This window comes from Rutidosis leptorrhynchoides, chromosome 2 (assembly GCF_046630445.1).
Source record: "Rutidosis leptorrhynchoides isolate AG116_Rl617_1_P2 chromosome 2, CSIRO_AGI_Rlap_v1, whole genome shotgun sequence".
Taxonomy (NCBI): domain Eukaryota; kingdom Viridiplantae; phylum Streptophyta; class Magnoliopsida; order Asterales; family Asteraceae; genus Rutidosis; species Rutidosis leptorrhynchoides.
Genome location: NC_092334.1, coordinates 131,170,944 through 131,197,097, shown reverse-complemented (window position 1 = coordinate 131,197,097; position 26,154 = coordinate 131,170,944). Strand labels below are relative to the sequence as shown.

Below are 26,154 nucleotides of genomic sequence, written 5' to 3'. Positions count from 1 at the left end.
AATTATTATTATTCATTTATTATAATTATTACAAATATTAGTATTATTACTATTGTTATTATTATTATTATTATTATTATTATTATTATTATTATTATTATTATTATTATTATTACCTTAACGTTTTAGTATTATTATCATTATTAAGATTATGGTCATTATTACTATTATCATAAATAAAAGTATTATATCTATTATTATTATTATAAGTATTAATTATGATCTTACTATTAAATTTAAAACATTAATAATATTATCATAAATATGTTTATTATTATTATTGTTATGAAAGTAATATAAAACATTAACATTTTCGTAAATATTAGTATTAATATTTTTTTTAAATAATAAAGGTGCTAATATTGACATAAGTAATATTATTATCACGAGTATTATTATTATGTAAATACTAAAATCATTATCATGACTATCATTAACAGCAAAATCAATATTGTTACAAGTATTATTATAAATATCACTATTATTATTACTACGATTTTTATTATAATTATTAGTATAAGTAATGTTATTATTTATATTATCATTATAATCAAATATAACTTTTAATTACTATATTATTAAGTCTATAAAAATATACTTATAAGTAATATTTCATATAAGTATGAATATATCATTTTAACAATTTTTATATAAATAATCATATAAAACAAATTAGGTATTTTAAACATATATATATATATATATATATATATATATATATATATATATATATATATATATATATATATATATATATATATATATATATATATATATATATATATATATATATATATATATATATATATATATAACTGTATAAATAATAATTATTCTCAAATATGTATAAAAATTAATTACATAATATATAAAGTTATAATTGTTAGATTACGAGTATATGTTTTAATATATATATAAATGATATAGGTTCATGAATCCGAGGCCAACCCTGCATTGTTAAGTATCGTCGTATGAATATTTTTACTACAAAATATTGTATCGTGAGTTTCATTACTCCCTTTTTAAATGCTTTTGCAATATATATTTTTGGGACTGAGAATACATGCGCTGCTTTTATAACTGTTTTACAAAATAGACACAAGTAATCAAAACTACATTCTATGGTTGAATTGTTATACCGGATATCGCCCTTGTTGAACTTGGTAGCCTAAGAATTGGTGTTTATTATAATTGCCACCAATTGACGCGAATCCTAAAGATAGATCTATGGGCCTTGACAAGCCCCAGTCAGAGAATTTGAACTGCTTTAGTACTTCGATTTTATTTTTGGGGATATTCTAGATGCATTTTGTTAATGTCGGTTACCAGGTGTTCAATCCATATGAATGAATTTTAAACACTTATGAGTGTATGATTATTGAATAAATGAAATCTTGTGGTCTATTAAAATTATGGAAATGATGGATTACGATAAACTAATGAACTCACCAACCATTTGGTTGACACTTTAAAGCATGTTTATTCTCAGGTATGAAAGAAATCTTTCGCTGTGCATTTGCTCATTTTAAAGACATTATTTGGAGTCGATCATCGCAATGGGACCAGATGTTGGTGACTTCATCCAGATGGATTAGGACGGGGTATGACATGTGGTATCAGAGCGGTGGTCTTAGCGAACCAGGTCTGCATTAGTGTGTCTAACTGATAGTCGTTAGGATGCATTAGTGAGTCTGGACTTCGACCGTGTCTGCATGTAAAAAGTTTTGCTTATCATTTCATCTCGAAAATTATTTACTTATCATCCTTAAAGTCTAGACACGTCTTACTGCCCCTATTGCATAGACAGTGTATAGATAAATTCATGTCTTAGCTTATCTGTTATTGTTACCTTTGCCCGACAGCTTCCGTAGACTTCTCCGTAACTTATGGGATTTTAGTATCATATATATGCATATGTAAATTATGTATTGCAGGGTACTAATCTACATCCTATAATCTATTTCTTATCGAAAATCCTTCATCTGATCGTACGAGATGAATCCCTCAACCAGTTCGAATTCCTCGGATTCCAACAGCTATTTCGACATGGATGTTCACCTAAGCTCCAGAAGCAACGTCACCAGAATGAATCAGCCAATCAGCCATCCCCAATTCATCTGATGGGTTCGTAGTCGACTTAATCAATGGAGACGCGAAGAAGACGATCCTTTCCACCAACCGAATGCACCTCTTGGTGAAGAACCTGAAGCACTTACCGGTGAACCTATCCGAAACACCATTTTCAGCCTCATTTTCAGAGTAGCTCGACATGATTACATTCTATCTACAATTCTAAACCTTATTCATCCGCTCATTCCGACCGACAATCATCCCGGAATAATAGAAGAAGTCAACGAACTTCGCGTTCGAGTAATAAATCTGGAGAATATGGTGCAAAATTTACCAGCTTCAAACAACATCACCGGCACCAACAGTACCATCAATAACAGCACCAGTACCATCAACAATCTATGCCTCAACATCTCATTCTGTACCTCAAGTATAATCATCGTTCTACGTATCGTTCTACATCAATTTTCTTCGTTCAGTATGGCGATTATGTAATCTCTAATGTTTTAGAGATTATATATTCTTGTTCTAACAATAAATCAAATGAGATTAATATCACATTAACTCATTAAATCCATGATTATATCTGAAGAAAATATATATGTATATATATTTTCATAAAGATTGTAATTAAAAATTCTTTCGTACAAACTGTTAATGGTGGGTAATACCCGAGTAATATTTAGATTTCACATTAATAAGTTACACTGTACATTCTTCGAATCTGATTCAACAGTCAATTACTATCCTACTTACATCCACCGATATACATATCCGTTCACCGCAGAATAACCATTTTCATTCAATTTTATATTTGAATTTTGACCTATCAGAATCCAACAAGTGGCATAATGAAGAAAACATTGGACAAAATAAAATTTGTTAGAAACAAACAAATTAACTATGAGAAAAATTTTTGTTAAGAATCCACGCTAACTGTTCCTAGCTAACTGATTACATTTTATTTATCGCAATTTATTTCATCGCAATTTAATTCTCGCAATTTTATTTATCGTCATTTGATTTCTGTTATTTATTTTACGCACTTTAAATATCTGGACACGTATACAAGGTTTTGACATATCATATCGACGCATCTATATATATTATTTGGAATAACCATAGACACTCTATATGCTGTAATGCTAGAGTTCGCTATCATGACTATTATTAACAGCAAAATCAATATTGTTACAAGTATTATTATAAATATCACTATTATTATTACTACGATTTTTATTATAATTATTAGTATAAGTAATGTTATTATTAATATTATCATTATAATCAAATATAACTTTTAATTACTATATTATTAAGTCTATAAAAAATATACTTATAAGTAATATTTCATATAAGTATGAATATATCATATTAACAATTTTTATATAAATAATCATATAAAACAAATTAGGTATTTTAAACATATATATATATATATATATATATATATATATATATATATATATATATATATATATATATATATATATATATATATATATATATATATATAAATATAACTGTATAAATCATAATTATTCTCAAATATGTATACAAATTAATTACATAATATATAAAGTTATAATTGTTAGATTACGAGTATATGTTTTAATATATATAAATGATATATGTTCGTGAATCCGAGGCCAACCCTGCATTGTTCAGTATCGTAGTATGAATATTTTTACTACAAAATATTGTATCGTGAGTTTCATTACTCCCTTTTTAAATGCTTTTGCAATATATATTTTTGGGACTGAGAATACATGCGCTGCTTTTATAACTGTTTTACGAAATAGACACAAGTAATCGAAACTACATTCTATGGTTGAATTGTTATACCGGATATCGCCCTTGTTGAGCTTGGTAGCCTAAGAATCGGTGTTTATTATAATTGCCACCAATTGACGCGAATCCTAAAGATAGATCTATGGGCCTTGACAAGCCCCAGTCAGAGAATTTGAACTGCTTTAGTACTTCGATTTTATTTTTGGGAATATTCTAGATGCATTTTGTTAATGTCGGTTACCATGTGTTCAATCCATATGAATGAATTTTAAACACTTATGAGTGTATGATTATTGAATAAATGAAATCTTGTGATCTATTAAAATTATGGAAATGATGGATTACGATAAACTAATGAACTCACCAACCTTTTGGTTGACACTTTAGAGCATGTTTATTCTCAGGTATGAAAGAAATCTTCCGCTGTGCATTTGCTCATTTTAAAGACATAATTTGGAGTCGATCATCGCAATGGGACCAGATGTTGGTGACTTCGTCCAGATGGATTAGGACGGGGTATGACATAATTTCAATTCGAGGAAAGGAAAAGGGGTCCGGATCGATAAGGAAGACGGGATTACTAATCGTCCGGATTTAAGGAACGGTAATGCTACTCCCAAAGCCGATTAATTTAGCCCATGATTGTTAGTTGCTTTAGTTGTGAATCGTCGCTTTTTTGTCATTTCTTTTAGCTCTCACTCTTTTAGTTTATAGCTTATCCTTTGTGATGTATTCATTTGCTTAGTTTTGTCTTTGCATGCACGCCGGTTGAGGCTCGATTTGAGTTAGGTTCTTTAGGGTATTTAGTTTTCTTACTCATTTTCGAGCCTTAAAATGGTTAGTGTTGTTGTAATCGATTTTGGGATCCTTCATAATTTGATGAAGGTATCTCTCATTTTAATAGTATTCGTTATTTTGCCAAAAAAAAAAAAAAAGAAAAAAGAAAAAAAAGCAATTTGTATTGTTGTTAACTTGTTATGTTATGAAATGTATTGTTTACTTTGTTGGGCCGGCCTATATATTGGAAACTATATACAGTAATAATTAAATTAGGCCCATTAGATATACACATAGCGATTTAGGGTTAGGTTTACCTCAAAATCTCACCTCGTCCCGTTGCCGAAGTTTTTTTTCTCGAACTCAGGTATGTTTTGATTCAATCTTTTTAGGTTATATCATCTTATGTTTAGTAAATGTTAAACATTTACGCCTCATTTCTTACGCTTTATGAACTGATTGATTAGTTGCTAATTTATGATAATGAAAGGATACTGGGAGGCTATTGTTTGTTAGGTGAAAAAATATATCATAATATGCTCTAAATTTTCATGTGCTGAAATTAGATTGTGTTTAACCTAATTATTTGTATAATTTTAATTATGATTTAAAGGTCAATGTACATATAATGATTTAATAAGCCTTTTTTTTGTCTGAATAGATATAAAATTGCACTTGTAGAATCAAAGATCATATGATATATAAATTGTTTTTATAATGATATAAATTTATAAAAATGAGGATTCATATTAGTATTTAGATTGCTCAAAGTTTGTGCTTTGGTGCAAATCAACGATTTTTGTTTGTATTTTTAATGGGAAGTGATCTTTACACCACCATCTTTTAGCCACATACCAGTAAATATGCTTTAAATTGTTGTATAGTACAATGCTTTAAAGCATATTTAAAGGTGTATGACTGAAAAATGGCGGTGTAAAAGTTTTCACCCATTTTTAATATGAAAATGTTTGTAAAGAAATAATAATTGTATTAGTCATGCTTAAATTAAACGTGTGATACGTGTTGTAGATCAGTCATGGTGAAACATAACAATGTTATCCCAAACGGTCACTTCAAGAAGCATTGGCAGAACTATGTCAAGACATGGTTCAACCAACCTGCTCGCAAAACAAGGAGACGCAATGGTACGTTGTGAATACTTAGTTTAATTATTCACGCTTTTGTTGACGTAGCATAGTTTAATCTGTTTATTTATGTATTTAATTTCAGCAAGACAAGCGAAGGCCGTCAAAGTTTTCCCAAGGCCTGCGGGACGACTCCGTCCTCAGGTTCATGGGCAAACCTTGAAGTACAACATGAAACTTAGGGAGGGTAGGGGATTCTCTCTTGAAGAGTTGAAGGTAATTTGTTATAATTAGTGTTACTTAGGTGTTCGGTAATTGTATAGCTTAATGTTTTTTTTTTAAATGTTAGTGTTTCAGTTTAAAAAAATGAGGTTAATTTGTTAACAACAGGCTGCAGGTATCCCAAAAAAGCTTGCTCCAACTATTGGTATTGCTGTGGATCATCGTCGCAGAAACCGTTCTTTGGAAGGTTTGCAGGCCAATGTGCAGAGACTAAAAACTTTTAAGGCTAAACTTGTCGTTTTCCCAAGACGTGCAAGGAAGACCAAGGTGGACTTTCTTTTTTTCTTTGTATTTTTATGTTAATTTTTTATTTATTTTTGTATATTGGTTGTTTGTTGATTTTTTTTGTTCTGTATTAGGCTGGTGATTCTACGCCAGAGGAGCTTGCAAGTGCGACCCAGGTTCAAGGTCCAGTGTTGCCGATTGTTAGGGAGAAGCCCGTTACAGAACTTGTGAAGGTTACCGATGAGATGAAATCGTTCAACGCGTTTGCCAAGATACGTCTTGAGAGAACCAACAAACGTCACTTGGGTGCAAGGCTCAAGAGGGCTGCTGAGGCAGAGAAGGAAGAAAAGAAATAAAAAACAAAAAGTCTTGGTTTCAAGATTTGATTATATTTTGGTAACAGTTTTAAATGTTGTTTTCTTTAAAGATCAGAGATTCTATTACCTATTTGGATGACTTGTGTTTGAATCAGAGATTATTAGTTTGGTTTATTATAATCTGTTTTAATCTGTTTAATAATGTTAATGAAATAAATCTGTCATTAACTTGTGATAAACAGCAACTATATTTTACAAAAGATTGCAAGATTGTTATCAAGTGGGGAAAAAGAAAAAAAAAAAAACATTCTGATATGGATATATGCTAATATTACACGCCATATCCTTTCACAAATTTTAAGTTAACGAACGTTTGTATTTAATTCACAAAAGTAGTGAACTGGATTGTATGCTTGTTTTTGAATTCACACTTTGTGTCAATATCAATCAAAGTTCATCCTTCCGAAAACCATAGTTTTCAGTAACTTCTGACAAAAATATTACCTATGTTGCGTTAGACTTTATACTTAAGTTCTTACGCGCAAAGGCTTGGACTTTTAACTTAATGACTATCAATCAATCTTTATGTAACATGTAAGATATTAAGTGCTATTAGCAATCTAAAATCATATTTTATAATTGGGAATACCAGATAAGTAAGCTCTTAACCAAGTGATATCTTAATTCTTAAGAGAACCTAGAATTTGATCTCGAGCTTATTGACTACATCATCTTGCAAAGTGTAATATTACGAAGATACAAGGGAATATGTGGCTGTCATGTACGTAACTTGGCTATACAACCTAAACAAACTACATTATTTTGTTAATAAAACTAACCAACTCACATTGAATTCTTCATTATACGACCCTAAACTGATACAAAAGTGGACCCGACCCTAAATTGTGTTAGTTTATTAAGGTTTTTTTTGAATGGATGTCAAGTATACAATGTTTATATGGTTAGATGTTAAGTTGGATGAATGAGATGAAGTCATGAAACTATCAAAATTTTGCTTCCACTCCCCTTTTATACCACTCTAAGAGGACTCCCATCCGTCATGCCAAACACAAGCCAAAGCCATGCCAATAGCCAATGAGCTTCCGTTCTTCTTCTCGTGAATGTGTGACAATTTCTTTGGCATGCAAGTGATGTTTAGGTATTGTACATATACATTGTTTTACCTTTTTTTTTTTTTAAATAACAAAAACTTTTATAAAATAGGAAAACGTTTTCGAAAAATAAAACGAATTCAACAAGAATTATATAAGAGGATCTTTGGTAATGCTCGAACCTAGAAAATGGCTACCAACGAACTAACTATACCGAGACTCACCTAACGTAATCCAAAACCAAACTAAAAAAACAAATTAGACGATACAATGAAATACAAACAACAAAGATTACAACAAATCAAGAAACTTGGAACCGAAAAAAAACCTCAAATGTCCTTAATGAACACGCCGAATTTAGCCATTTCGGCACCTTCAACCACATTCTCCTTACGCTTTTGGTGATTCTTTTTCTTAGCCGGCGGTCGCGGGTTTCACTTGAATTAATAAGATTTGCCGTACCCAGATCACTCTCGGCCATACACGTCATCATATTATCAAAAGCCACAAAAGCCTCTTTGGTGATACCATACTTTGTCAACCCCGAAGAAGCGGTATTGCCCGTGCCCGCAATACCACATTTCTTATCTACCTTACCCGCCATAAACAAATTCTGAATGGCGTCCCCATACTCCAAATCTTTTTCATGATCCACGAGCTTAAAAGAACCCGAGGTAGATGCAACATTCCTTCTTAACCGCAAATTCACGCTTTCAAAGAGATCTCTAGGAACCTTCCTATTTAGAACATACCTTGACTTGCAATATCCTTTACACGAAAGAACCTCGCAGTCACAATAAAACCTTCCATTACGCCCAATCAAAATCGGTGAATGCCTATCACCTTTCATTACATCCCCTCGAATATCCTTCAAAGCTTCTTCCTTTTTCTTCTTTTCCTTCTTCAGTCGAGCCAATCTTTTTGCAAACGTTAAGTTATCGTCGTTTGGTTCAGAATCAGAATTAATAGCAACGGAATCAACTTATTATTCATTACCTTCGTGACACGTCCGTGATTTGTGAGACCCGAAACAAAAATCCTAGATCGAATAGCACCCATGTCTTGAAAACTCTTTGGCCCATCATGGTGATCATGTGAAACATGAACCTGCTCATTCGATGTGATTGGCCGAGACCCAAAAAACAATTCCACATCAACGGAACCGAATCTAATGCTTTAATTAAATAATTTACTTGTAAATTGATTTACTTGTTCATTGATGGATGATGGTAAAATTTGATGGATGATAGTAAAATGTGATCATATTATGAAGAGTGAAGTGTGAGTTGTTTATTTTTAAAACAAAATAATGTAGTTTGTATAGTTTCTATACCCAAGTTAGATATATAACAATAGAGTTGTAATCACTTGCATCCATAAATTCGCTTGAAAACAAAGGGACCAATGAGAACGCGACATGTGGCGCGAAAATCACATGTGATTGAAAAAAAAAATTCAAAATTTTTTTTTTTTAATTTTTTTTCGAAATTTTTTTTTTTTTCGAATTTTTTTCGAAACTTTTTTTTTTCGAATTTTTTTTTTAAAAAATCACATGTGATTATGCATGTCAATCACATGTGATTGTAAACCCAATCACATGTGATTGTGCATGGCAAATCCAATCACATGTGATTGTACAATTCAATCACATGTGATTGTGCAGGTAAATCACATGTGATTGTAAAAAAAAAAAAAATTAAAATTTTTTTTTTTAAATTTCGAAAAAAAAAATTTAAAATTTTTTTTTTCAAAAAAAAATTTTTGAATTTTTTTTTCAATCACATGTGATTTTCGCGACACATGTCGCACTCTCATTGGTCCCTTGAATCTCAACTTAATTTATGGACTCAAATGAATATTCCTCATATAACAATAACATATTCTTTATTTTTTTTCTATTATAATAAAGGTGTGGATTCCAAACTCTACAGCCCCTTAGAATATCGTTTTTCATTTTCAAGATAACAAGAAACTATAAATTTACCTAAATGATCATGCTGAATAATTAATAGTTATTTTTTTTATTTTATTTTTTTTTTATAGAAAAAAGGATAAGAAACTGTTGACAATGCAATTCAATGCAGGGTATTAAGACAATGCAATCTCCACAAATGAACAGAGTCGGCTAGCTTTTAGCCAAGTCTAAGCAATCATCTTTCACTGTAAAAGGGAGAAGCAACTGTCAACTGTAACTAGTTGCTGCTACATTAATAGTATGTGTGTGTAGTTACAGTGTGTTAGAATGTGTATATATATAGAAGTAGAAATCACATGAAAATCTACACCTCAAATTCTACAACTAATAAACCAGTGTTTACATACATACATAAATTGTACATAGCTATGAATACAATCAGCCTGTTCTTAGTTAATCTCGTTGTTTCATTCTCCCTTTTAAAAAGTGTTTTGTCTTACAACACATTTGACAAACTCGTATTGCCTCCAAATGTCATCGGTCCTGAATCAGCTGCATTCGATCGTGCAGGTGAAGGTCCCTATGTGACAGTTGCAGACGGTAGGATCCTCAAATGGAACGGTCCCATCGTTGGCTTCGTTGATTTTGCCTACACTTCACCTATCCGGTATGTTTCGCTACTTTTCATCAAATGACCGAAATTTATCATTTTTTGAGTAATTTAGATTTAAGGTTACTAATCACCTACTTATGCATTTCAGGACCAAGCAATTATGTGATGGTACAAATGATCTGAAATTAGGACCAACATGTGGGAGACCATTGGCTATTAGTTTTAATTATAAAACTAGTGATATTTATATCACCGACGCGTTCTTTGGGCTCCTCGTTGTAGGATTCAACGGTGGCCTTGCGACTCAGCTTTCGGGGGGTTTCAACTACCTTTCTGGTATTGATGTTGAATCATATACTGGAAATGTTTATTTGACCGATTCTAGTTTAACTTATAACATAAGGTAAATTTGCAACATTAGCTTTTATTATAAGGATTTTCCTAACGATAACTCTAACGGTTGTCGTTAAGGTGCATAAATTCATTGTACATTTGCATAACAGCCATAAAAAGTCAATTTCGGCTAGACAACCACTATGTACAATGAATTTATGCACATTAACGACAACCTTTAGTGCTGTTGTTTGCAAAATCCTTACTATAAATTTATAGAAACCGTGTATTAACTACTTTATGTGCAGAAACAGTGTAGAAGAAGGGTTTGCACCCGACTCAACCGGTAGGCTATTGAAATACGATCCAAGAACTCAACGAGTAACCGTGTTGTTAAGTGGGCTTTCAGGAGTAGGTGGTCCAACGGTTAGTAGTGATCGGAAATATGTTTTGGTTCCAGAGTCTGTGAACCAGAAGATTCAAAGGTATTGGCTGCAGGGACCAAAAAGGGACACAAATGAAGTATTCTTGACCAACTTTGGGAGCCCGAAAAATATTAAAAGGGCTACAAATGATGGTGAGTTTTGGGTGGCGGTCGAGAAACAGGTCCAAATGATCACTGAATCTCAAGGGTTAAGGGTTAATGGGTCTGCAACTGTGCTCCAAACTGTGCCCCTAACCCAGTTCCTGAACATGAATATTGCAGTGGTTCAGGAAGAAAACGGTGCAATATATGTGGGTTCGAGTGTCACTAATTTTGTCGGTGTTTACGCAAACTAAAATCTAGTTATCATGTCTTGAATAATAACAAGTAAAAACTCACCTGTACTGTTTGATATAGTGATGTTGTAAAATTATTAAGTTATATGTCTTCAAATAGCTTTAAATGTTGTTTTGTTTTGTTTAAAGTTCATTGTACTCGTTTTATAATAAAGAAAATATGGTAAAATTAAATTTGTTGGAATTCAATATTCTGTGTCTCATTCTTTCACATCTGCTATCTTAATGTTTCACATGAATCCTATAAGCATATAGGATTCATGTATTATGGAAGAAAATTGACAACAATCGTATGTAAATCATAACCGTACTCCTTCAAAAAATGTCTTGCTTGAACAAATTCTTCTAACATGCGGGCTAATGATCTCAAGTCGAGGATCCAGCTTCTTCGAGCAACTGTTTGACCTTGGTGATATAATCACTCATTGCTTCCTCCTTGGATTTTGCTGTCACAACACGAGAAACAAGTTGTACAACGTTAATTAAATGGGCTAATGTCATAAAATAACAATGTACCTATGTCATTCAAATTACAAAATATGTTCCAATCAATCTGATAAGTTATTCGAATGACCAGAGTCGAATTAATTGAACATTGCTTTATACACTTATGTAACCATCCAAGATAAACCATTCAGGCATAGCCTGGATGGCCACCGACACTTCCAGTGAAGGGAGCCACCCGGGTTCGATTCTTGGCACTGCCATCTCGTTCAAAAAGGGAGTTCACCTGAGGTTGCTTTTCGTGGTAACCGTGAGGGTCGGCTTGCGGTTTACCCGGTGGTTTACTCGCTGCGTTGGGGCCAATGTGCCTGCTTCGTAGTTGGGGTTCCACCGTTAACAAAAAAAAAAAAAAAAAAAAAAAAACATCCAAGATAGTCTAGTGGTTGGGGTCCGGTCTCATATTCAAACCTAACTAGAAACTGAGAAATGGTCAGACGGTCACGGAATAACATGGTTCACATCTGAGTAAAAATACTAGCCCTGGGTAGTCTGAATAGGAAAACCTTATTGGTTTACACGTTTTATACACTTATGTCTAGCTTTGTAACACTTGCACAAAATCACATCATATAAAAAGATGTATTAGTAGAAGAACAATACCTTCAACAGCTTTCCAAGCATCCCATTTTGCCCTCTCTGTCATGCTGAACATACCCGGACGATCTACATAGACAAAATTGTTTTTAAGTTTTGACAAATATATACATGTAATTTTTAGTTAGTTTAGTTTAACTAAATCTACTTGATTAATATTGGAGACATATGTATAACCTGTATTTACAGGTCCAACTGTTGCTTGCTTGTTGAGTCCATATAGTATAAGCTTGTTTTCATTTGTAGTACCATCAGGAAGACTTTTTGCTTTCTGAGCATATTCCTCAAACTCCTCCTTCAAGTTATAGTTCAATAATTAATTTATAATTGTGACCATAAGTAGACAAGAAAGTAAATATCAAAGGTTCAAATAAGAACCAAAAATCACGAGAAATGCGACAACCAACAAATTATAGGGCTCTTCATATATATAAGTAGATTCAGTCACGTGAAGATTGATGCAGTTTAAGGTTAAACGCAAAATAGTTTAAGAAAACGTCAAATTTAACCTTAAAAATGAATATATATTTTAAATTCACATGTGAACATTTATATGTGTAAACATGTGAGTTTTTTTTTAGTAAAGGATTTTACCCGATAAATATTAAACATGTGAAAGAACATTCACATATACATTATAAAGTTATTAACTTTTGTTTTTTGGTGATATGAATATGGATATGAAATAGGAATAGGAATATGAATATGAATATGAATATTAAATCTTGTGTTTACATGAATAAAATCTTTATAATATAGGAGTATTATGTTTATATATCTGTATAAATCCTTATCAAAGTTATGGCTGACATAAGATTTTTGTTGAGCGCGAATCAAGTTAAATGAAATTGAAGGTTGCTGAAAACAGTCGCGTTGCGACCGTAACAGGTGCATTGCAACCGCGATGCATTGCGACCGCAACAGGTGCATTGCGACCACGATGGGTGGGCATCGAATGAAGGTTCTGTAATAGCTTGCATTCCCACCACGATGGTTGGGTTGCGACCGCAACGACGTTCTGTCTTGCTGAACAAGTTGTTTCCTTTTATCGTTTTACACTATAAATACAATCCTATGTAATCTGTAATCGTGTGCACGAAAAATATAGTGAAAATTCTTCGGTTTGCGCATGTGGAGTAAACATTTCTCCGTGTTTTGGAGTTGAGATATAACTACGTTAAATTCCGTGTCGTTTTATGCATTTATTTATCGTTCTTGCTTTAGCTACTTCTTTTAGCGTTCGTGGGTGTGTGATTAGTTTAAATCATATGTCTTGTTGAGTCCTACAATTCTTAACAAGTGGTATCAGAGCTTAGGCTCGGTTTTACAGGCACGATGGCGATTTGAAAGGAAGAAAACGTGATGCTGAAGAAAGTGGACTCGCGACCGCGAGATGGTTCTGGCCAGATTTAGTTTTCTTTTGTTTTAACGACTGATTCTAGAGATTTGTCGTACAACATGTATCGAGACCAGGTGACTAAGTTGGTCACGATGAACTCATGTGTATGTCTATGTATCCGGGAGAGTTGATAACATCGGGATTCGGGTAACGATTCTTGAAAGTTTTGTGGTAATCGGGACGCTGATTGCATCATGATGGTGATTTTTCGCGAAGGGTTACGAAGTCAGAGGTTGGGTCGATGGGTTCGTTGCTGAGAGAGTTTTCGGGAGATCCGGGTAATAGATCTGAGTTCTCATTCTTCGTGATCCCGTGCGAAAGAATGATTGAACTTTCAAATTCGGAGTTTCAGGAGATGTTACAGAATAAAATTCATATCGGCTTCATTAACCGTTGGATCGAATACTGATCTACATGTGGAAAAATTCTGAGGCTGATCTGACCGTTGGATCTTGAGATATGATTTTTCTAATTTGGGCAGTTTTCAGGGTGAACTTTTCGGGTTTGATGACGCGAGCACGAGATGGTTATGTCTCGGAAAATTCGAGCGATACGAGCTATGTTTTCAGATATGTGAGTTTGTTATAATAGCTCAGGAGGGTGTTCTTCTCTCGGTTTAGAGCGGTTAGGTAACGAACGAGATGCATCGGTTGAAAGTCAATAGTGCGAGTATCGGGGAAGTCTGTTGCTTGTGGTTTGAAAATGGGATGACCAATCGTATCTGGTCAATATTCCAGTGATTATGGAATATGTGGGCGGATTACAGTTCCTAGTCACTAAGGGCAATTGGTTTTCCAAGGGTGTCAGATAGAATGCGTTCGACGGTTTCTTTGGTATTGGTTGACGTTTCAACAAAAGAAGCAGTTCTTCTTCGAGGGTGATTAATTAGAATACTTTAGGTGATGGAAGAGGGGCGGATAATCGTGCAAGTCCCAGAACTTGAGCTTTCTAGGATTGTTAAGGGTGTCGAGAACTCGATTGAGCTTGGTAACTGACGGAAGTTATTGAGTTAGTAGGATTTAGTCAACTAGTAGAGTGGTCGAGAGGACTATGCGACATTGTTCTCCAATGTTCTCAAGATTAGTGTGATGACTCCGGGTAACACTAGGGCTTCGAGTACTTGCTTTACTCTCCGATGGCAAAGAAATTTGCGACTGACCGGTGGTACGAACCAAGTTTCTTCTCGAGTAGCCGCGGTTTTATTTCTTACTCGTACAGTGGGAGCGTGCTTGGGATGAGAAGATGGATTTGTGAAATTCATAGCTATGGGGAGGTCAGTGCACCAGCGAGAAAGTAGAAAGTTGAAAAGATAGTAGACTTCGACGTTATGACTGCGTTCTCACTAGAGCCTTGATGAAGAGTCTATGATGGCGTCTGCTGGATTTTCTGATTGCTGGGAAGGAAAATCATAGATAGGCGATGTAATCCTGTATGAGGGTGATCATTGACATGTTTGTCTCATGGAAGAATCCTAAATTAAAGAGTCGCATACTTCAATAGGTCTTCTGGTGTGAGAAGATGATCTTCGTGTTAGAAGATGGTGGTGCGGAAACCGAGATGGCCCAAGCTAGTAACTAAGAGATTGGATTATCGCACAATGGTGATTTTTGGTGTCGAAAGACTTCACTTGCTCGTAGGTTAACGAGTGAAGTGCGGCATGATTCGGGTGTCTCATCCGGCGGTATCAACAGGAGTTTGTAATCTGTTGGTCTGGAGTTATTGTGGGTTGTACAAACACATTTTAGGTGTTTTGGATTTTCTGTTGAAAATTGGTATGGGGTTTTGTTTAACGTCTCTTCAAGTGAGAGATTTTTAAGTGCGAATCGAGTTAAACGAAATTGAAGGTTGTTGATAACAGTCGTGTTGCGACCGCAAAAGTTGCAGTGCGACCGCAACAGGTGCATTGCAACTGCGATGGGTGGGCAGCGAATGAAGGTTCTGGAATAGCTTGCATTACGACGACGTTCTGTCTTGCTGAACAAGTTGTTTCCTTTTATCGTTTTGCACTATAAATACAACCCTATAACCTGTAATTGTATGCACGAAAAATATAGTGAAAATTCTCTGGTTTGCGCCCGTGAAGTAAACCCTTCTTCGTGTTTTGAAGTTGGGATATAATCACGTTAAATCCCGTGTCGTTTTATGCATTTATTAATCGTTCTTGCTTTAGCTAATTCGTTTATCGTTACTTGGTTTATCGTTCGTGGGTGTGTGATTAGTTTAAATCATATGTCTTGTTGGATCCTACAATTCCTAACAATTATTATCATTATAATGTTTTGAGTCAATTATTCACGAGTACAATTAACCAATCTATTAATGTATGTATGAGATATAGATAATTATCAATCATAGAATTTTGGGATTTAAATGATGTTCATCAATTTGTTGCAAAGAAACTGTTTTAGATACCTATTTATTTTTAAACATAAGCTTTAAAATGATCGTAGGATTTCATGGAACACGGTTTGATTGATAACGAATGCATACAAGAATCTAATAATGTTGATTTTAATCAACGTGAAAGTAAGATTCGATTCAAATAAAATCCTATAAATGAAAATCACACACATACCTTCAAACCCATTTGTTGTTTTATTTCTTAGACAAATATTGAGACGACGTACTCTATGATCAATGTGGATGATGAATGTGTCAGGTTAACGCCTTTAGGTATAAAATTCCCCTATTTGATTAAGCCAATTTTACAGGAAAACTTAAGACCTTAATGTTTACATAGTTTTGCATTCTAAACCTCATATTATCTCGTCATTGGCAAAACTCATACACGATGGGTTTTCGAAACGATACAAAGCGTGTAACCGAACAAATCTCAAATATTTTAAAGAGCTCACATTTTAAAAGACATCTATCTATAGTTTCTATTAAAATCCTAAAATAATAATATTAAACTAATTTATTTGTTAAGAAAAAATCAAAAATAAAAAGAAAAAATCTAAGTATGGTGGGTGATGTTATTAATTTAAATAATTTTGAATTAAAATTAAATCTTGTTAATTAATTATTATTCTTAAATCTTATTAATTAATTATTATTATTAAATCTTATTAATAATTATTTTAATTATTAAAATTAAATAATTTTGAATTGAGTACGAGAAGGTATAAAAGCTAGGCAGAAGGAAACAAATTCTAAATTTATATTTTAATTTACACTTTTAAAATAAAATGACAATCAATATTAACTCTTATGATTGGATGTGGATTGTTTAATATCATTTTAGGTGTTTGATGAAATGTTCAGCTGACGAGTTTCTTAGTCGGACTATGTGGTTCCACGTGTCATTAAAGTAAATAACTTTAGCATTTACGTTCACTTAATACCTAAAACATATCATTAAACTGTTTCGTTTAAACAAACTCGCGGTTTCACGGGTTATTTCACTAGTAAGTTATATTAAAATGCTAAAATGATGATGCAATAATTACCATTTTTCCTTCTATAAAAAAATTAAGAAGAAAAAAGAAAAATTGTGAGGGCTTGTAGGTGATGTCATAAATAAACTTATTTTTACAATTAAATTAAATCTACTTAATGATATCACAAAAAAGACTTATCTAATAATTGTAATTTTATTTTTAAAAATTTATCAAGAAGCATTTGTTATTACTAATAATTATTATTAAAAATATAAATACTCAATTTTTAAAAAAACTTTATTATTATTTATTATAATTATAATTATAGTTAATATATTATAATTATTGTTATTATTCAAATATGAGTGTTTTTTTACGAGATCAATTACGTTACATATGTATGCGAAATAAATGTCTCAATAAAAGGTTGTAATGTAGGCTTTTATGACAAAGTGAAGTACATCAACGTAGTTCATTTATTCTGACCAAGTTAAGTACATCAATATATTTGTAAAAACAACGACAAGTTTCTTAGTCGGAATTCGTTGTTTCACGGGTCATTAAATTAAATGACTTTAATAATTACATTTTCTTAATACCTAAAACATATTATTAAACTGTTTCGTTTAAACAAACTCGTGATTTCACGGGTCATTTCACTAGTATACAATAATTCTTCTATTGGTGAGATATCATTTAGACAACAGTTTTTTTTTAAGGGATAGGGAGATGTCATGAGTTCGATCCTTAAGGATGCCATGATTTTTTTTAAAATAATTGAACACCAATAATAGTGGTATATATAGGGAGGTTTTACCGGATTCGTTCACGGACCTCTACCCAGGAACACTGCCCGAATGGATGTGTTCCCGGGTACCGTCGATCGGGTTTGGGTTTCCGCCCGAACGTGTGTTATACGTGCAAATGATGAGGGTCGTTGAAATAAATAATATACTGATGCCAAAAAATCACCGTTCAAAAAAAAAATTATAGAGTAAAATGTTTAACGTGTATAATGACTCATTTTTATGTATTGAACGTATTGAACATGAACTTTCAAATTATTGTGATGACCAAATAACATAATATACTCATGAGTGTGTTTTTTACTCAGATGTACGCGACCTAATTGGGTTATCATGTGAACGTTTCAGACCCTTTTTCCCAAGCCACCCTAAGATAGGTTCATAATGAGGTTTGAACATAGGGCATCTTTTGAAGAATTCAGGGCCTCAACTACTAATTTTTTTTTGATGGTTTTGTTAATCCAATAGGTACTAATCTTTCAAATAGTTTGTTAATCAAATAAATTACAGTTAGAATATATTTAAACTACATATTCAAACATAATTTACCTTGAGATAAAAAGTAGCAATATTTGATAAATGTCCATGGTTCTCTCAGCGATATCATTCTCCTGAGAACATATGCACAACTAGTTTAATGAATAACACTTTTTTCGTCATGGAATGAAACAAACACTGTTTATAAATTGTGTAATGTTATCATTTTTTACGGTTTTAATCAAACCAGACAATGTAAATAATAAAATATTGTGTTATAACTAAACCAGACAAACACAAATAAAAGACTAAACTGTATTATCATGTTACAAGAAAACACTAAAAAATAATGATCATATACATAGCATTGTATATGTATATTTTATTTACTAAAGGTTAAAAACGGAAGTTACGCGAAGTGTATTCAAGAGGATTGGAATATTCGCTGAAAATAAAAAATAGCGGATCAGGTGCCGCATTAATAAAATACTGCGGGTTATTTCGCTAAGATTGCGCGGATGATTAGACAATCCGCAGACCGCGAATATTTCAAATACTATAAATAGAGAGCTTGGCCTCTCATTTATAGGTTGTTGATTCTCTGCCATTTGCCCGGACCTTTGTAATTTTCTCTTGTGATCTTGCCCAAGAAACTTTTACATTGTGTTAAGGTGAATCATGCTAATTAACAATCAAGACCGGGTCGGGGTGGTTGATCACTTGATTGCTAAAGTGAAAGACGATCACCAGGGCCCAAAATAATCATCAAACATCCCTTCCTCCATCTTAATCTCATTGCACTCAATCCTTAATTATGTAACTCATTAATTATGGATTGATCAATTGGCGCCATCCGTGGGACACGTTTTAAAATTAAACTTGGAATTTTTTGTTTTGTGCTATCAAACAATTAATTGGCTGGTTTAATTTCAATCGTGTTTTGTTATGATGATTTGCAGGTACTTTCCAAAGGCGCATCAGTTGGTACTTTCAATCGGCTATGGCAGCTAATGCAAAGCAAGTAAATAGTTCTGTTGTGATGACCCGTCCAAATCTATTTGGACGAATACATCATTCATCGATTTCACAGTGAGGTACTGACCTCTACATGATACGTTTTGTAAACATTGTATTCTTTTAAAAAGGCACACCATAATTGAATATCAAATTCCAAGATTTTTGACGTTTGATGATTTCTACATATAGACAATCACCGTAAATAATAGTTTACAATACTACATCCGTTGACAATGCAGTCCAAATAAGATACGTGATAATGATTTTGTGAATGCAACGTTTTCTTGAATAAAGCATGTATGACTCCATGCACATAGCTTGTATAACGTATAAGCAAACAGCGGAAGACTTCTAGAAACCTGAGAATAAACATGCTTAAAAGTGTCAACACAAAGGTTGGTGAGTTCATAGTTTTAATGTTGCGCATAATCTGTATATAAAGGTGGATCACAAGATTTCAGCTGTTTCATCCAGAAACGTTTATCAAAATATTCTACAAAATTGAGCACCCTGGTAACTAAACTTTAACGTTATAATAAGTACCCCTGTTTTAACATACATGCAACCAACATGTACAATACACGCAAATCAACGTGTTCTAACCTCAAATAGCATACGTCTGTTTTATAGTTCAGGCTAGGGTTTCTATACCTGGAACAGACGGGGATGTCAAGCCCTATGGATCCATATATAACTACTCGGGGCCACCAGTTCTTATAACCGGCAGTTACTAGTTACCAAAGCTAAGGGATTTTCGGTTCAAACTCAGTGTAGAATTTAGTATGTACTTGTATCCATTGCGTATAAAATAAAGTGCATGTATTCTCAGCCCAAAATATAGATTGCAAAAGCAATTAAAAAGGGAGCAAATGAAACTCACCTTAGTAGATAAAGTTATTCACCGAAATGTGACCGAAACTCGTAATGTAAAGTAACCGTAGATCTCAACCTAGAGAACATATGTTGGTCAATAGATGTTTAATAAGCTAGATCGGGTCATAGTGTATCACAATCCTAATGCTCGAGACCGACATGCAAAAGTTAACAAAAGTCATCTCAAAAGTCAACCTGACCCAATATGATCTTTAAATCTATACATGTTCATTAACATAGTATAAGTCTTGATAATTGAACAAATTTATAGTTTATCAAACTCAAAATATTATTTATTTCAGGAGCTATATCATATTTGAATTATCATGGCAATCAAAAATATTGTATTATTTCACATAGCTTTTCAATACTTGTAAAATCAGATTATATTGTTTATAAAACTTTAAAATATGATAAGACAGTCAACTTTAACAATTGTTCAACAAAACGAGACGTGCCTTATATAGAAATTCATTTACTCGATTAGTAATATCTAAAAATCCAATTTATCAATCTCATAGACAAGGTGTTTAAATATTAATTTACAGTTTCAAACACAATTTCAATTAACGTCAAACATAATTCAGTTGACCATATCTTTTAATCCGTTCATCGAAATCACACGATTTCTAAATGAAAAGTTAATAATTTTTTGCCAGCTTTCCAAAAACATGCATATCATATACCTTATCTTAGTAGCATATGTATCAAATTCATAATTCATCAAAACTATCTAACGACAAAAATTAAAACATACAAGCATGCATAAACATATATACTCGAGCACTAGACATGGATACACTATTAATATATAAAAGATAAGATGTGAATGTTCACGTATCAATATTGTGATTCAATATTGTAGGAAAGTACGTAGACGCTGATAGTGCTCCAAATGAACATATATTTAGGCACAATATCCTTCCAATATGTAAAACTTTTAGTTGCAATTGTTCTATTTTTATGTAATATTCGTTTAAATAAATAAGTGCGAAGACAAAAGAAGAAAACGACGATTTAAAGACGCAAATGACCAAAAAGCTCAAATGAACAAGATATAATTCAAGTGGTTACCAACGAGCTTATAGCTCAGTGGTACCCGATGCCTTTGATCCCTGGGCCCACGGTGGGGGAAGCTTCCACCCAATAGAGGCGCAAGTTCGATTCTCAGTCTGGGCGCCCCGCATGGAATTATCTCTCCCTCCGGGGGGAGGTTTGTGAAGTGCTTTCGGGGGTCTAGCTAGCTGGGGCAAAGATCGCCTTGCCGCCACTGTGGGTAACTGGGAGGAGGTAATTTTCCGGCACAGGTCTCTTTCGGGGTGGGATTGGTGGGTGCTACGGCACACAGGGTTAGCGTGTCCCTGCCAACTTACACGTTTTCCACCCAATTCAAGTGGTTCCATTTATTGATAAGAAACGTCTAAAAATGACAAGAGTATGAACCGCGGAACGCAAAGTACACGATATCTACGCGTACGAAAGGACGTTCAAAAATCCGGAACCGAGACATGAACCGAGCATCAACGCGCGAGTCAACGGAGCTAAAATTACAAGTCAACTATGCACAAGAATATAATATAATATATATATAATTAATATAAATTATATAAATTATATATATATTTAAATAAAACGTCGGCAAACTAGAAAACAAAAGCATATGAGCTGGATCAGAGTGCCATGCGATCGCATGGCCAGAAGGCACAAAATCCATGCGATCGCATGGAGGTCAGAACCTGGCCAAGTGCTATAAAAGGCGACGTTTTCAGCGAATTATGTACACCATTTTTTCTTTCTTCCTCTGTAAACTTAATATATATATTATAATTTTAATTTAAGTTAATTTTAATAATAAAGTTATGGTTTAGTTGAGCTATTGTAAGAAATGTTTTACGGGTTTTAAAGTCGGAACTCTGTCCGGGTAACGCTACGCGATAAATAATCACTGTAAGCTATGTTCTTCCCTTTTAAATTAATGTCTCATAACTAAGTTATTATTATGCTTATTTGAGCCGAAGTAATCGTGATGTTGGGCTAAATATTAAGACGGGGTTATTGGATTTTGTACCATATTTAAGGTTTGGACAAAAGACCGGCACTTGTGAACATTGGACTATTGACTAATAATAGGTAGGGGATATTGTCTAATTGAACGACAACTCATTGGAACCTGTCGAACCTATATTCAAATTAGTTAAACTAATAATTATTAAATTGATTACGAATGTCCTATTTAGTGACGTTTATAAGACATCGTTTACAATCATTTAATTAATTATTCGGGTTGGGTAATTGATTATTCATTCTGATCAAGTGGGTAAATTAATATTCATATCTCACTAAAACAGGGTTGGATTACATACAAGGATAATTGGTGTAATTGTTAACAAAGCAATAAAACCTTGGATTACACGCAGTCGATAACCTGGTGTAATCATTAAACAAAGTATTAAAACATTGTTACAGTTCGAATCCCTAACTAGTTGGAATATTTGACTTCGGGAATAAGGTTAATTTGACAAGCATTTTATAATTATGACCGGTGGACTATTATGGACAAAAACCAAATAGGTATCAAATAACCCAGGACAAAGGACAATTAACCCAGGGTAATAAATTAAAATCAAAACGTTAAACATCATGATTACGGAAGTTTAAATAAGCATAATACTTTTATTTCATATTTCATCGTACCTTTATTTACTGTCATTTTAATTACTGCACTTTACTTTATCGCAATTTAAATTCTGTCATTTATATTATCGTCATTTATCTTTACGCTTTATTTAAAATCGACAAACCGGTCATTAAACGGTAAAACCCCCCTTTTATAATAATAATAATACTACTATATTACTAATATATATATATATATATATATATATATATATATATATATATATATATATATATATACAAATATAATTGTTTAAAAATATAGTGTACGCAATAAGCCGTCTCCCTGTGGAATGAACCGGACTTACTAAAAACTACACTACTCTACGATTAGGTACACTGCCTATAAGTGTTGTAACAAGATTTAGGTATATTCCATAAATAAATTATTAAAAACTTGTGTAATTTGTATCGTATTTCGTAATAAAAATAATAGTATTTCGTACTACACCTCGCACACATCAAGTTTTTGGTGCCGCTGCCGGGGACGCCGAAGCAAAACGCTATATTTTTATAAACTATATTCTTGTAAAAAATATATTATTTCTTATTTCGTAAAAATATTTTGTATAAGTGTTAAAAAATTAAATAGAAATAGAAATATTTTGTCTATAATAAGTATTTTTATTTTTAGATTTAAAAATATAAGTTTATTTTAATAAATATTTTCTTTATATATTTTGTGAAAATAATAATAATAATAATTAAGATTAAAAATTGGGCCGAACCCGTCGAAGCCCAAAACCATATCTGGAATCCAGGCCCATGCGATCGCATGAGCTGTATGCTTTATTTCCATGCGGTCGCATGGTAGTGTCTGACAGGAAACCTAGTACATCATTTAATACGGAGTAGGGTTTTATTATTTATTATTATTAATATTTAACCTAATTAGGGTTTTTATTAATTAATATATTTAAATCTAGTTTTTAAATTTGTATTTTAAGTTTTAGTATTTATTATTTACATATATAGATTAATATTTTTATAAAATAATAATATAAAAATAATATTTTTATATAAATTGTATTTTTTACAACTTTAGTTTTATTTTTACTTTTTGTATATTTTTAACGTTTAATTCGTAATTTGTAATTTATCGTTCGTAATTAGTTTTAAACTTAGTTTTTGCCATAGTATTTTATATTTCTAGATTTTTAGGCTTTGCCGTAAAATCCCTTAAGTGCTTTTTCTTTAGATTAAGATTTAGGTGCTTTAGAATTTTACGACGCAGTTTATAAATTTTAGTACCTTTTTAAGTAATTGCCGTTTTCCGTTTAGAATTCCTTTAAGCTTTAATACCTTTAGACGCAAGTTTTAATATTTAGTTTTTAGACTTTTAAGTTTCAACGCTCTACTTTCTTTTTTTTTTATTTTTCGACTTTTTATTTTTCGACGCACTCTTCTTCTTTCTCATTTCTACGCTCTAGTTTTTAGGACATAGAATTTTCTTTATTTTCTTTAAATTTCGACGAAAAATTATTTTAAGCGGTTAAATTGATAGACATCCAAAATTTTCTGCTTCGTAGTAATAGTTGGATTTGTTAGTGGCTGAGTTGTGGATTTTCCGACTTAAAGGATCCTGGCTCCCTGCTGCATCTTTTGGCTATTCAAAAAGTGGGCAAAAGCAGAAAAGTCTATTAATTTGATAACTTATATAATTTCTAATAGGGTATTCAGTGAATGCACCGAGCAAAACGTTCACCACCTTTCATGCGTTCACCGCCTGTAACTCGATCAAGACATCTAGCCAATATTATCGCCGTTGATTTTTCTTTAGAATCATCATCTAGTCGACCAAGTACTCCAAATCAAATTTCCGATAATCTATTTTTTGAACCCGACTTTACAATTGAGAACCCGGAGGATATTCAAGGACAATTCCAAGATCCTGAAACATTAATCATTCCTCCTGAACTACAAACCGTTAAATCAGAATCCTCTAGTGATTCGTATTCAACAAATTCAAAAATGGAAGTAACAGAACCTCTAAGTATGGAAGACCAAATGAGAGCCACACGCACGGGCCAAGGTCACTCCATTATTAAGCCAGACATTAATGCGCCAGATTATAAAATCAAAGGACAAATCCTACACATGGTAACTAATCAATGCCAATATAGTGGTACGCCAAAAGAAGATCCAAACGAACATCTTCGAACATTTAATAGGATTTGTACTTTATTTAAAATCAGAGAAGTTGAGGATGAACAGATCTATCTCATGTTGTTTCCCTGGACTTTAAAGGGAGAAGCCAAAGATTGGTTAGAATCGTTACCTGAAGGGGCGATTGACACATGGGATGTCTTAGTTGAGAAATTTCTTAAAATATTCTTTCCGACATCTAAAGCCGTGAGACTTCAAGGAGAAATTGTTACGTTCGTGCAAAAGCCAAATGAAACATTATATGAGGCGTGGACAAGATTCGGAAAGTTGTTGAGAGGATGTCCTCAACAAGGTTTAGACACTTATCAAATAGTGCAAATATTCTACCAAGGATGCGATGTTGCTACACGAAAAGACATCGACACAGCAGCTGGTGGTTCCATTATGAAGAAAACCGCAACCGAAGCTCACAAAATCATTGATAACACAGCCTCCCACTCGTATGAGTGGCACCAGGAAAAAGATATTTTTCGTTCATCTAAAGCGGCTAGAGCCGATTCTAGCCATGACTTTGATTCCGTTTCCGCAAAAATAGATGCTTTTTAGAGACGAATGGAAAAGATGACTAAAGATATTCACGCAATACGAATCAGTTGTGAGCAATGCGGTGGACCACACTTAACGAAAGATTGTCACATTGAACAAACCATGGAACAACGTAAGAATGTTTCCTATATGAACAAAGGCCGGGAAATAATTATCAAAATAATTATCAACCGCCAATGCCAAACTTTAATCGAAATCAAAACATTCTTTACAATCCAAATGGACCCAACAATAACTCGTATAACCAACAAGGTCCGAATAACCAACCAACTCAAAACAACACTTTCAATCAACAAAGACCTAGCTTGTATAAACCACCACCACAAACCGAAGAGAAAAAGCCAAATCTGGAAGAAATGATGGCAAAGCTAATGGAATCTCAAACACAATTTATTACATCTCAAACCCAAACAAAT

The 26,154-nt window shown here is 32.9% G+C and overlaps 3 protein-coding genes and 1 non-coding gene across 5 annotated transcripts; 2 read left to right on the top strand and 2 right to left on the bottom strand.

Moving 5' to 3' along the window:
* The first annotated feature begins 4,920 nt into the window (after positions 1–4,920).
* On the top strand, positions 4,921–6,786 carry LOC139891406 (large ribosomal subunit protein eL13z). Of its 2 annotated transcripts, none has more exons than XM_071874373.1 (5): positions 4,921–5,005; positions 5,668–5,783; positions 5,869–5,999; positions 6,114–6,272; positions 6,365–6,786. In XM_071874373.1, the coding sequence occupies exons 2-5, from the start codon at positions 5,675–5,677 to the stop codon at positions 6,584–6,586; spliced, it is 621 nt and encodes a 206-aa protein (XP_071730474.1). In that variant the 5' UTR covers positions 4,921–5,005; positions 5,668–5,674; the 3' UTR covers positions 6,587–6,786. The 2 variants fall into 2 exon arrangements, with proteins under 2 accessions (XP_071730474.1, XP_071730475.1); XM_071874374.1 differs by having other exon boundaries at positions 4,932–5,005; positions 5,673–5,783.
* Positions 6,787–10,002: 3,216 nt separating this feature from the next.
* Positions 10,003–11,300, top strand: LOC139888274 (protein STRICTOSIDINE SYNTHASE-LIKE 12-like). Its single transcript, XM_071871291.1, has 3 exons — positions 10,003–10,241; positions 10,336–10,590; positions 10,829–11,300. The coding sequence occupies exons 1-3, from the start codon at positions 10,003–10,005 to the stop codon at positions 11,298–11,300; spliced, it is 966 nt and encodes a 321-aa protein (XP_071727392.1).
* A 366-nt stretch (positions 11,301–11,666) lies between these two features.
* On the bottom strand, positions 11,667–13,350 carry LOC139888273 (acyl-CoA-binding protein-like). Its single transcript, XM_071871290.1, has 4 exons — positions 13,279–13,350; positions 12,576–12,693; positions 12,405–12,467; positions 11,667–11,746 (listed from the first exon to the last, which is right to left on the bottom strand). The coding sequence occupies exons 1-4, from the start codon at positions 13,348–13,350 to the stop codon at positions 11,667–11,669; spliced, it is 333 nt and encodes a 110-aa protein (XP_071727391.1).
* Positions 13,351–25,381: 12,031 nt separating this feature from the next.
* Positions 25,382–25,488, bottom strand: LOC139895127 (small nucleolar RNA R71). The gene has a single exon (XR_011775593.1). It is a non-coding gene; the product is annotated as a small nucleolar RNA R71 (small nucleolar RNA).
* Between the last annotated feature and the right edge of the window lie 666 nt (positions 25,489–26,154).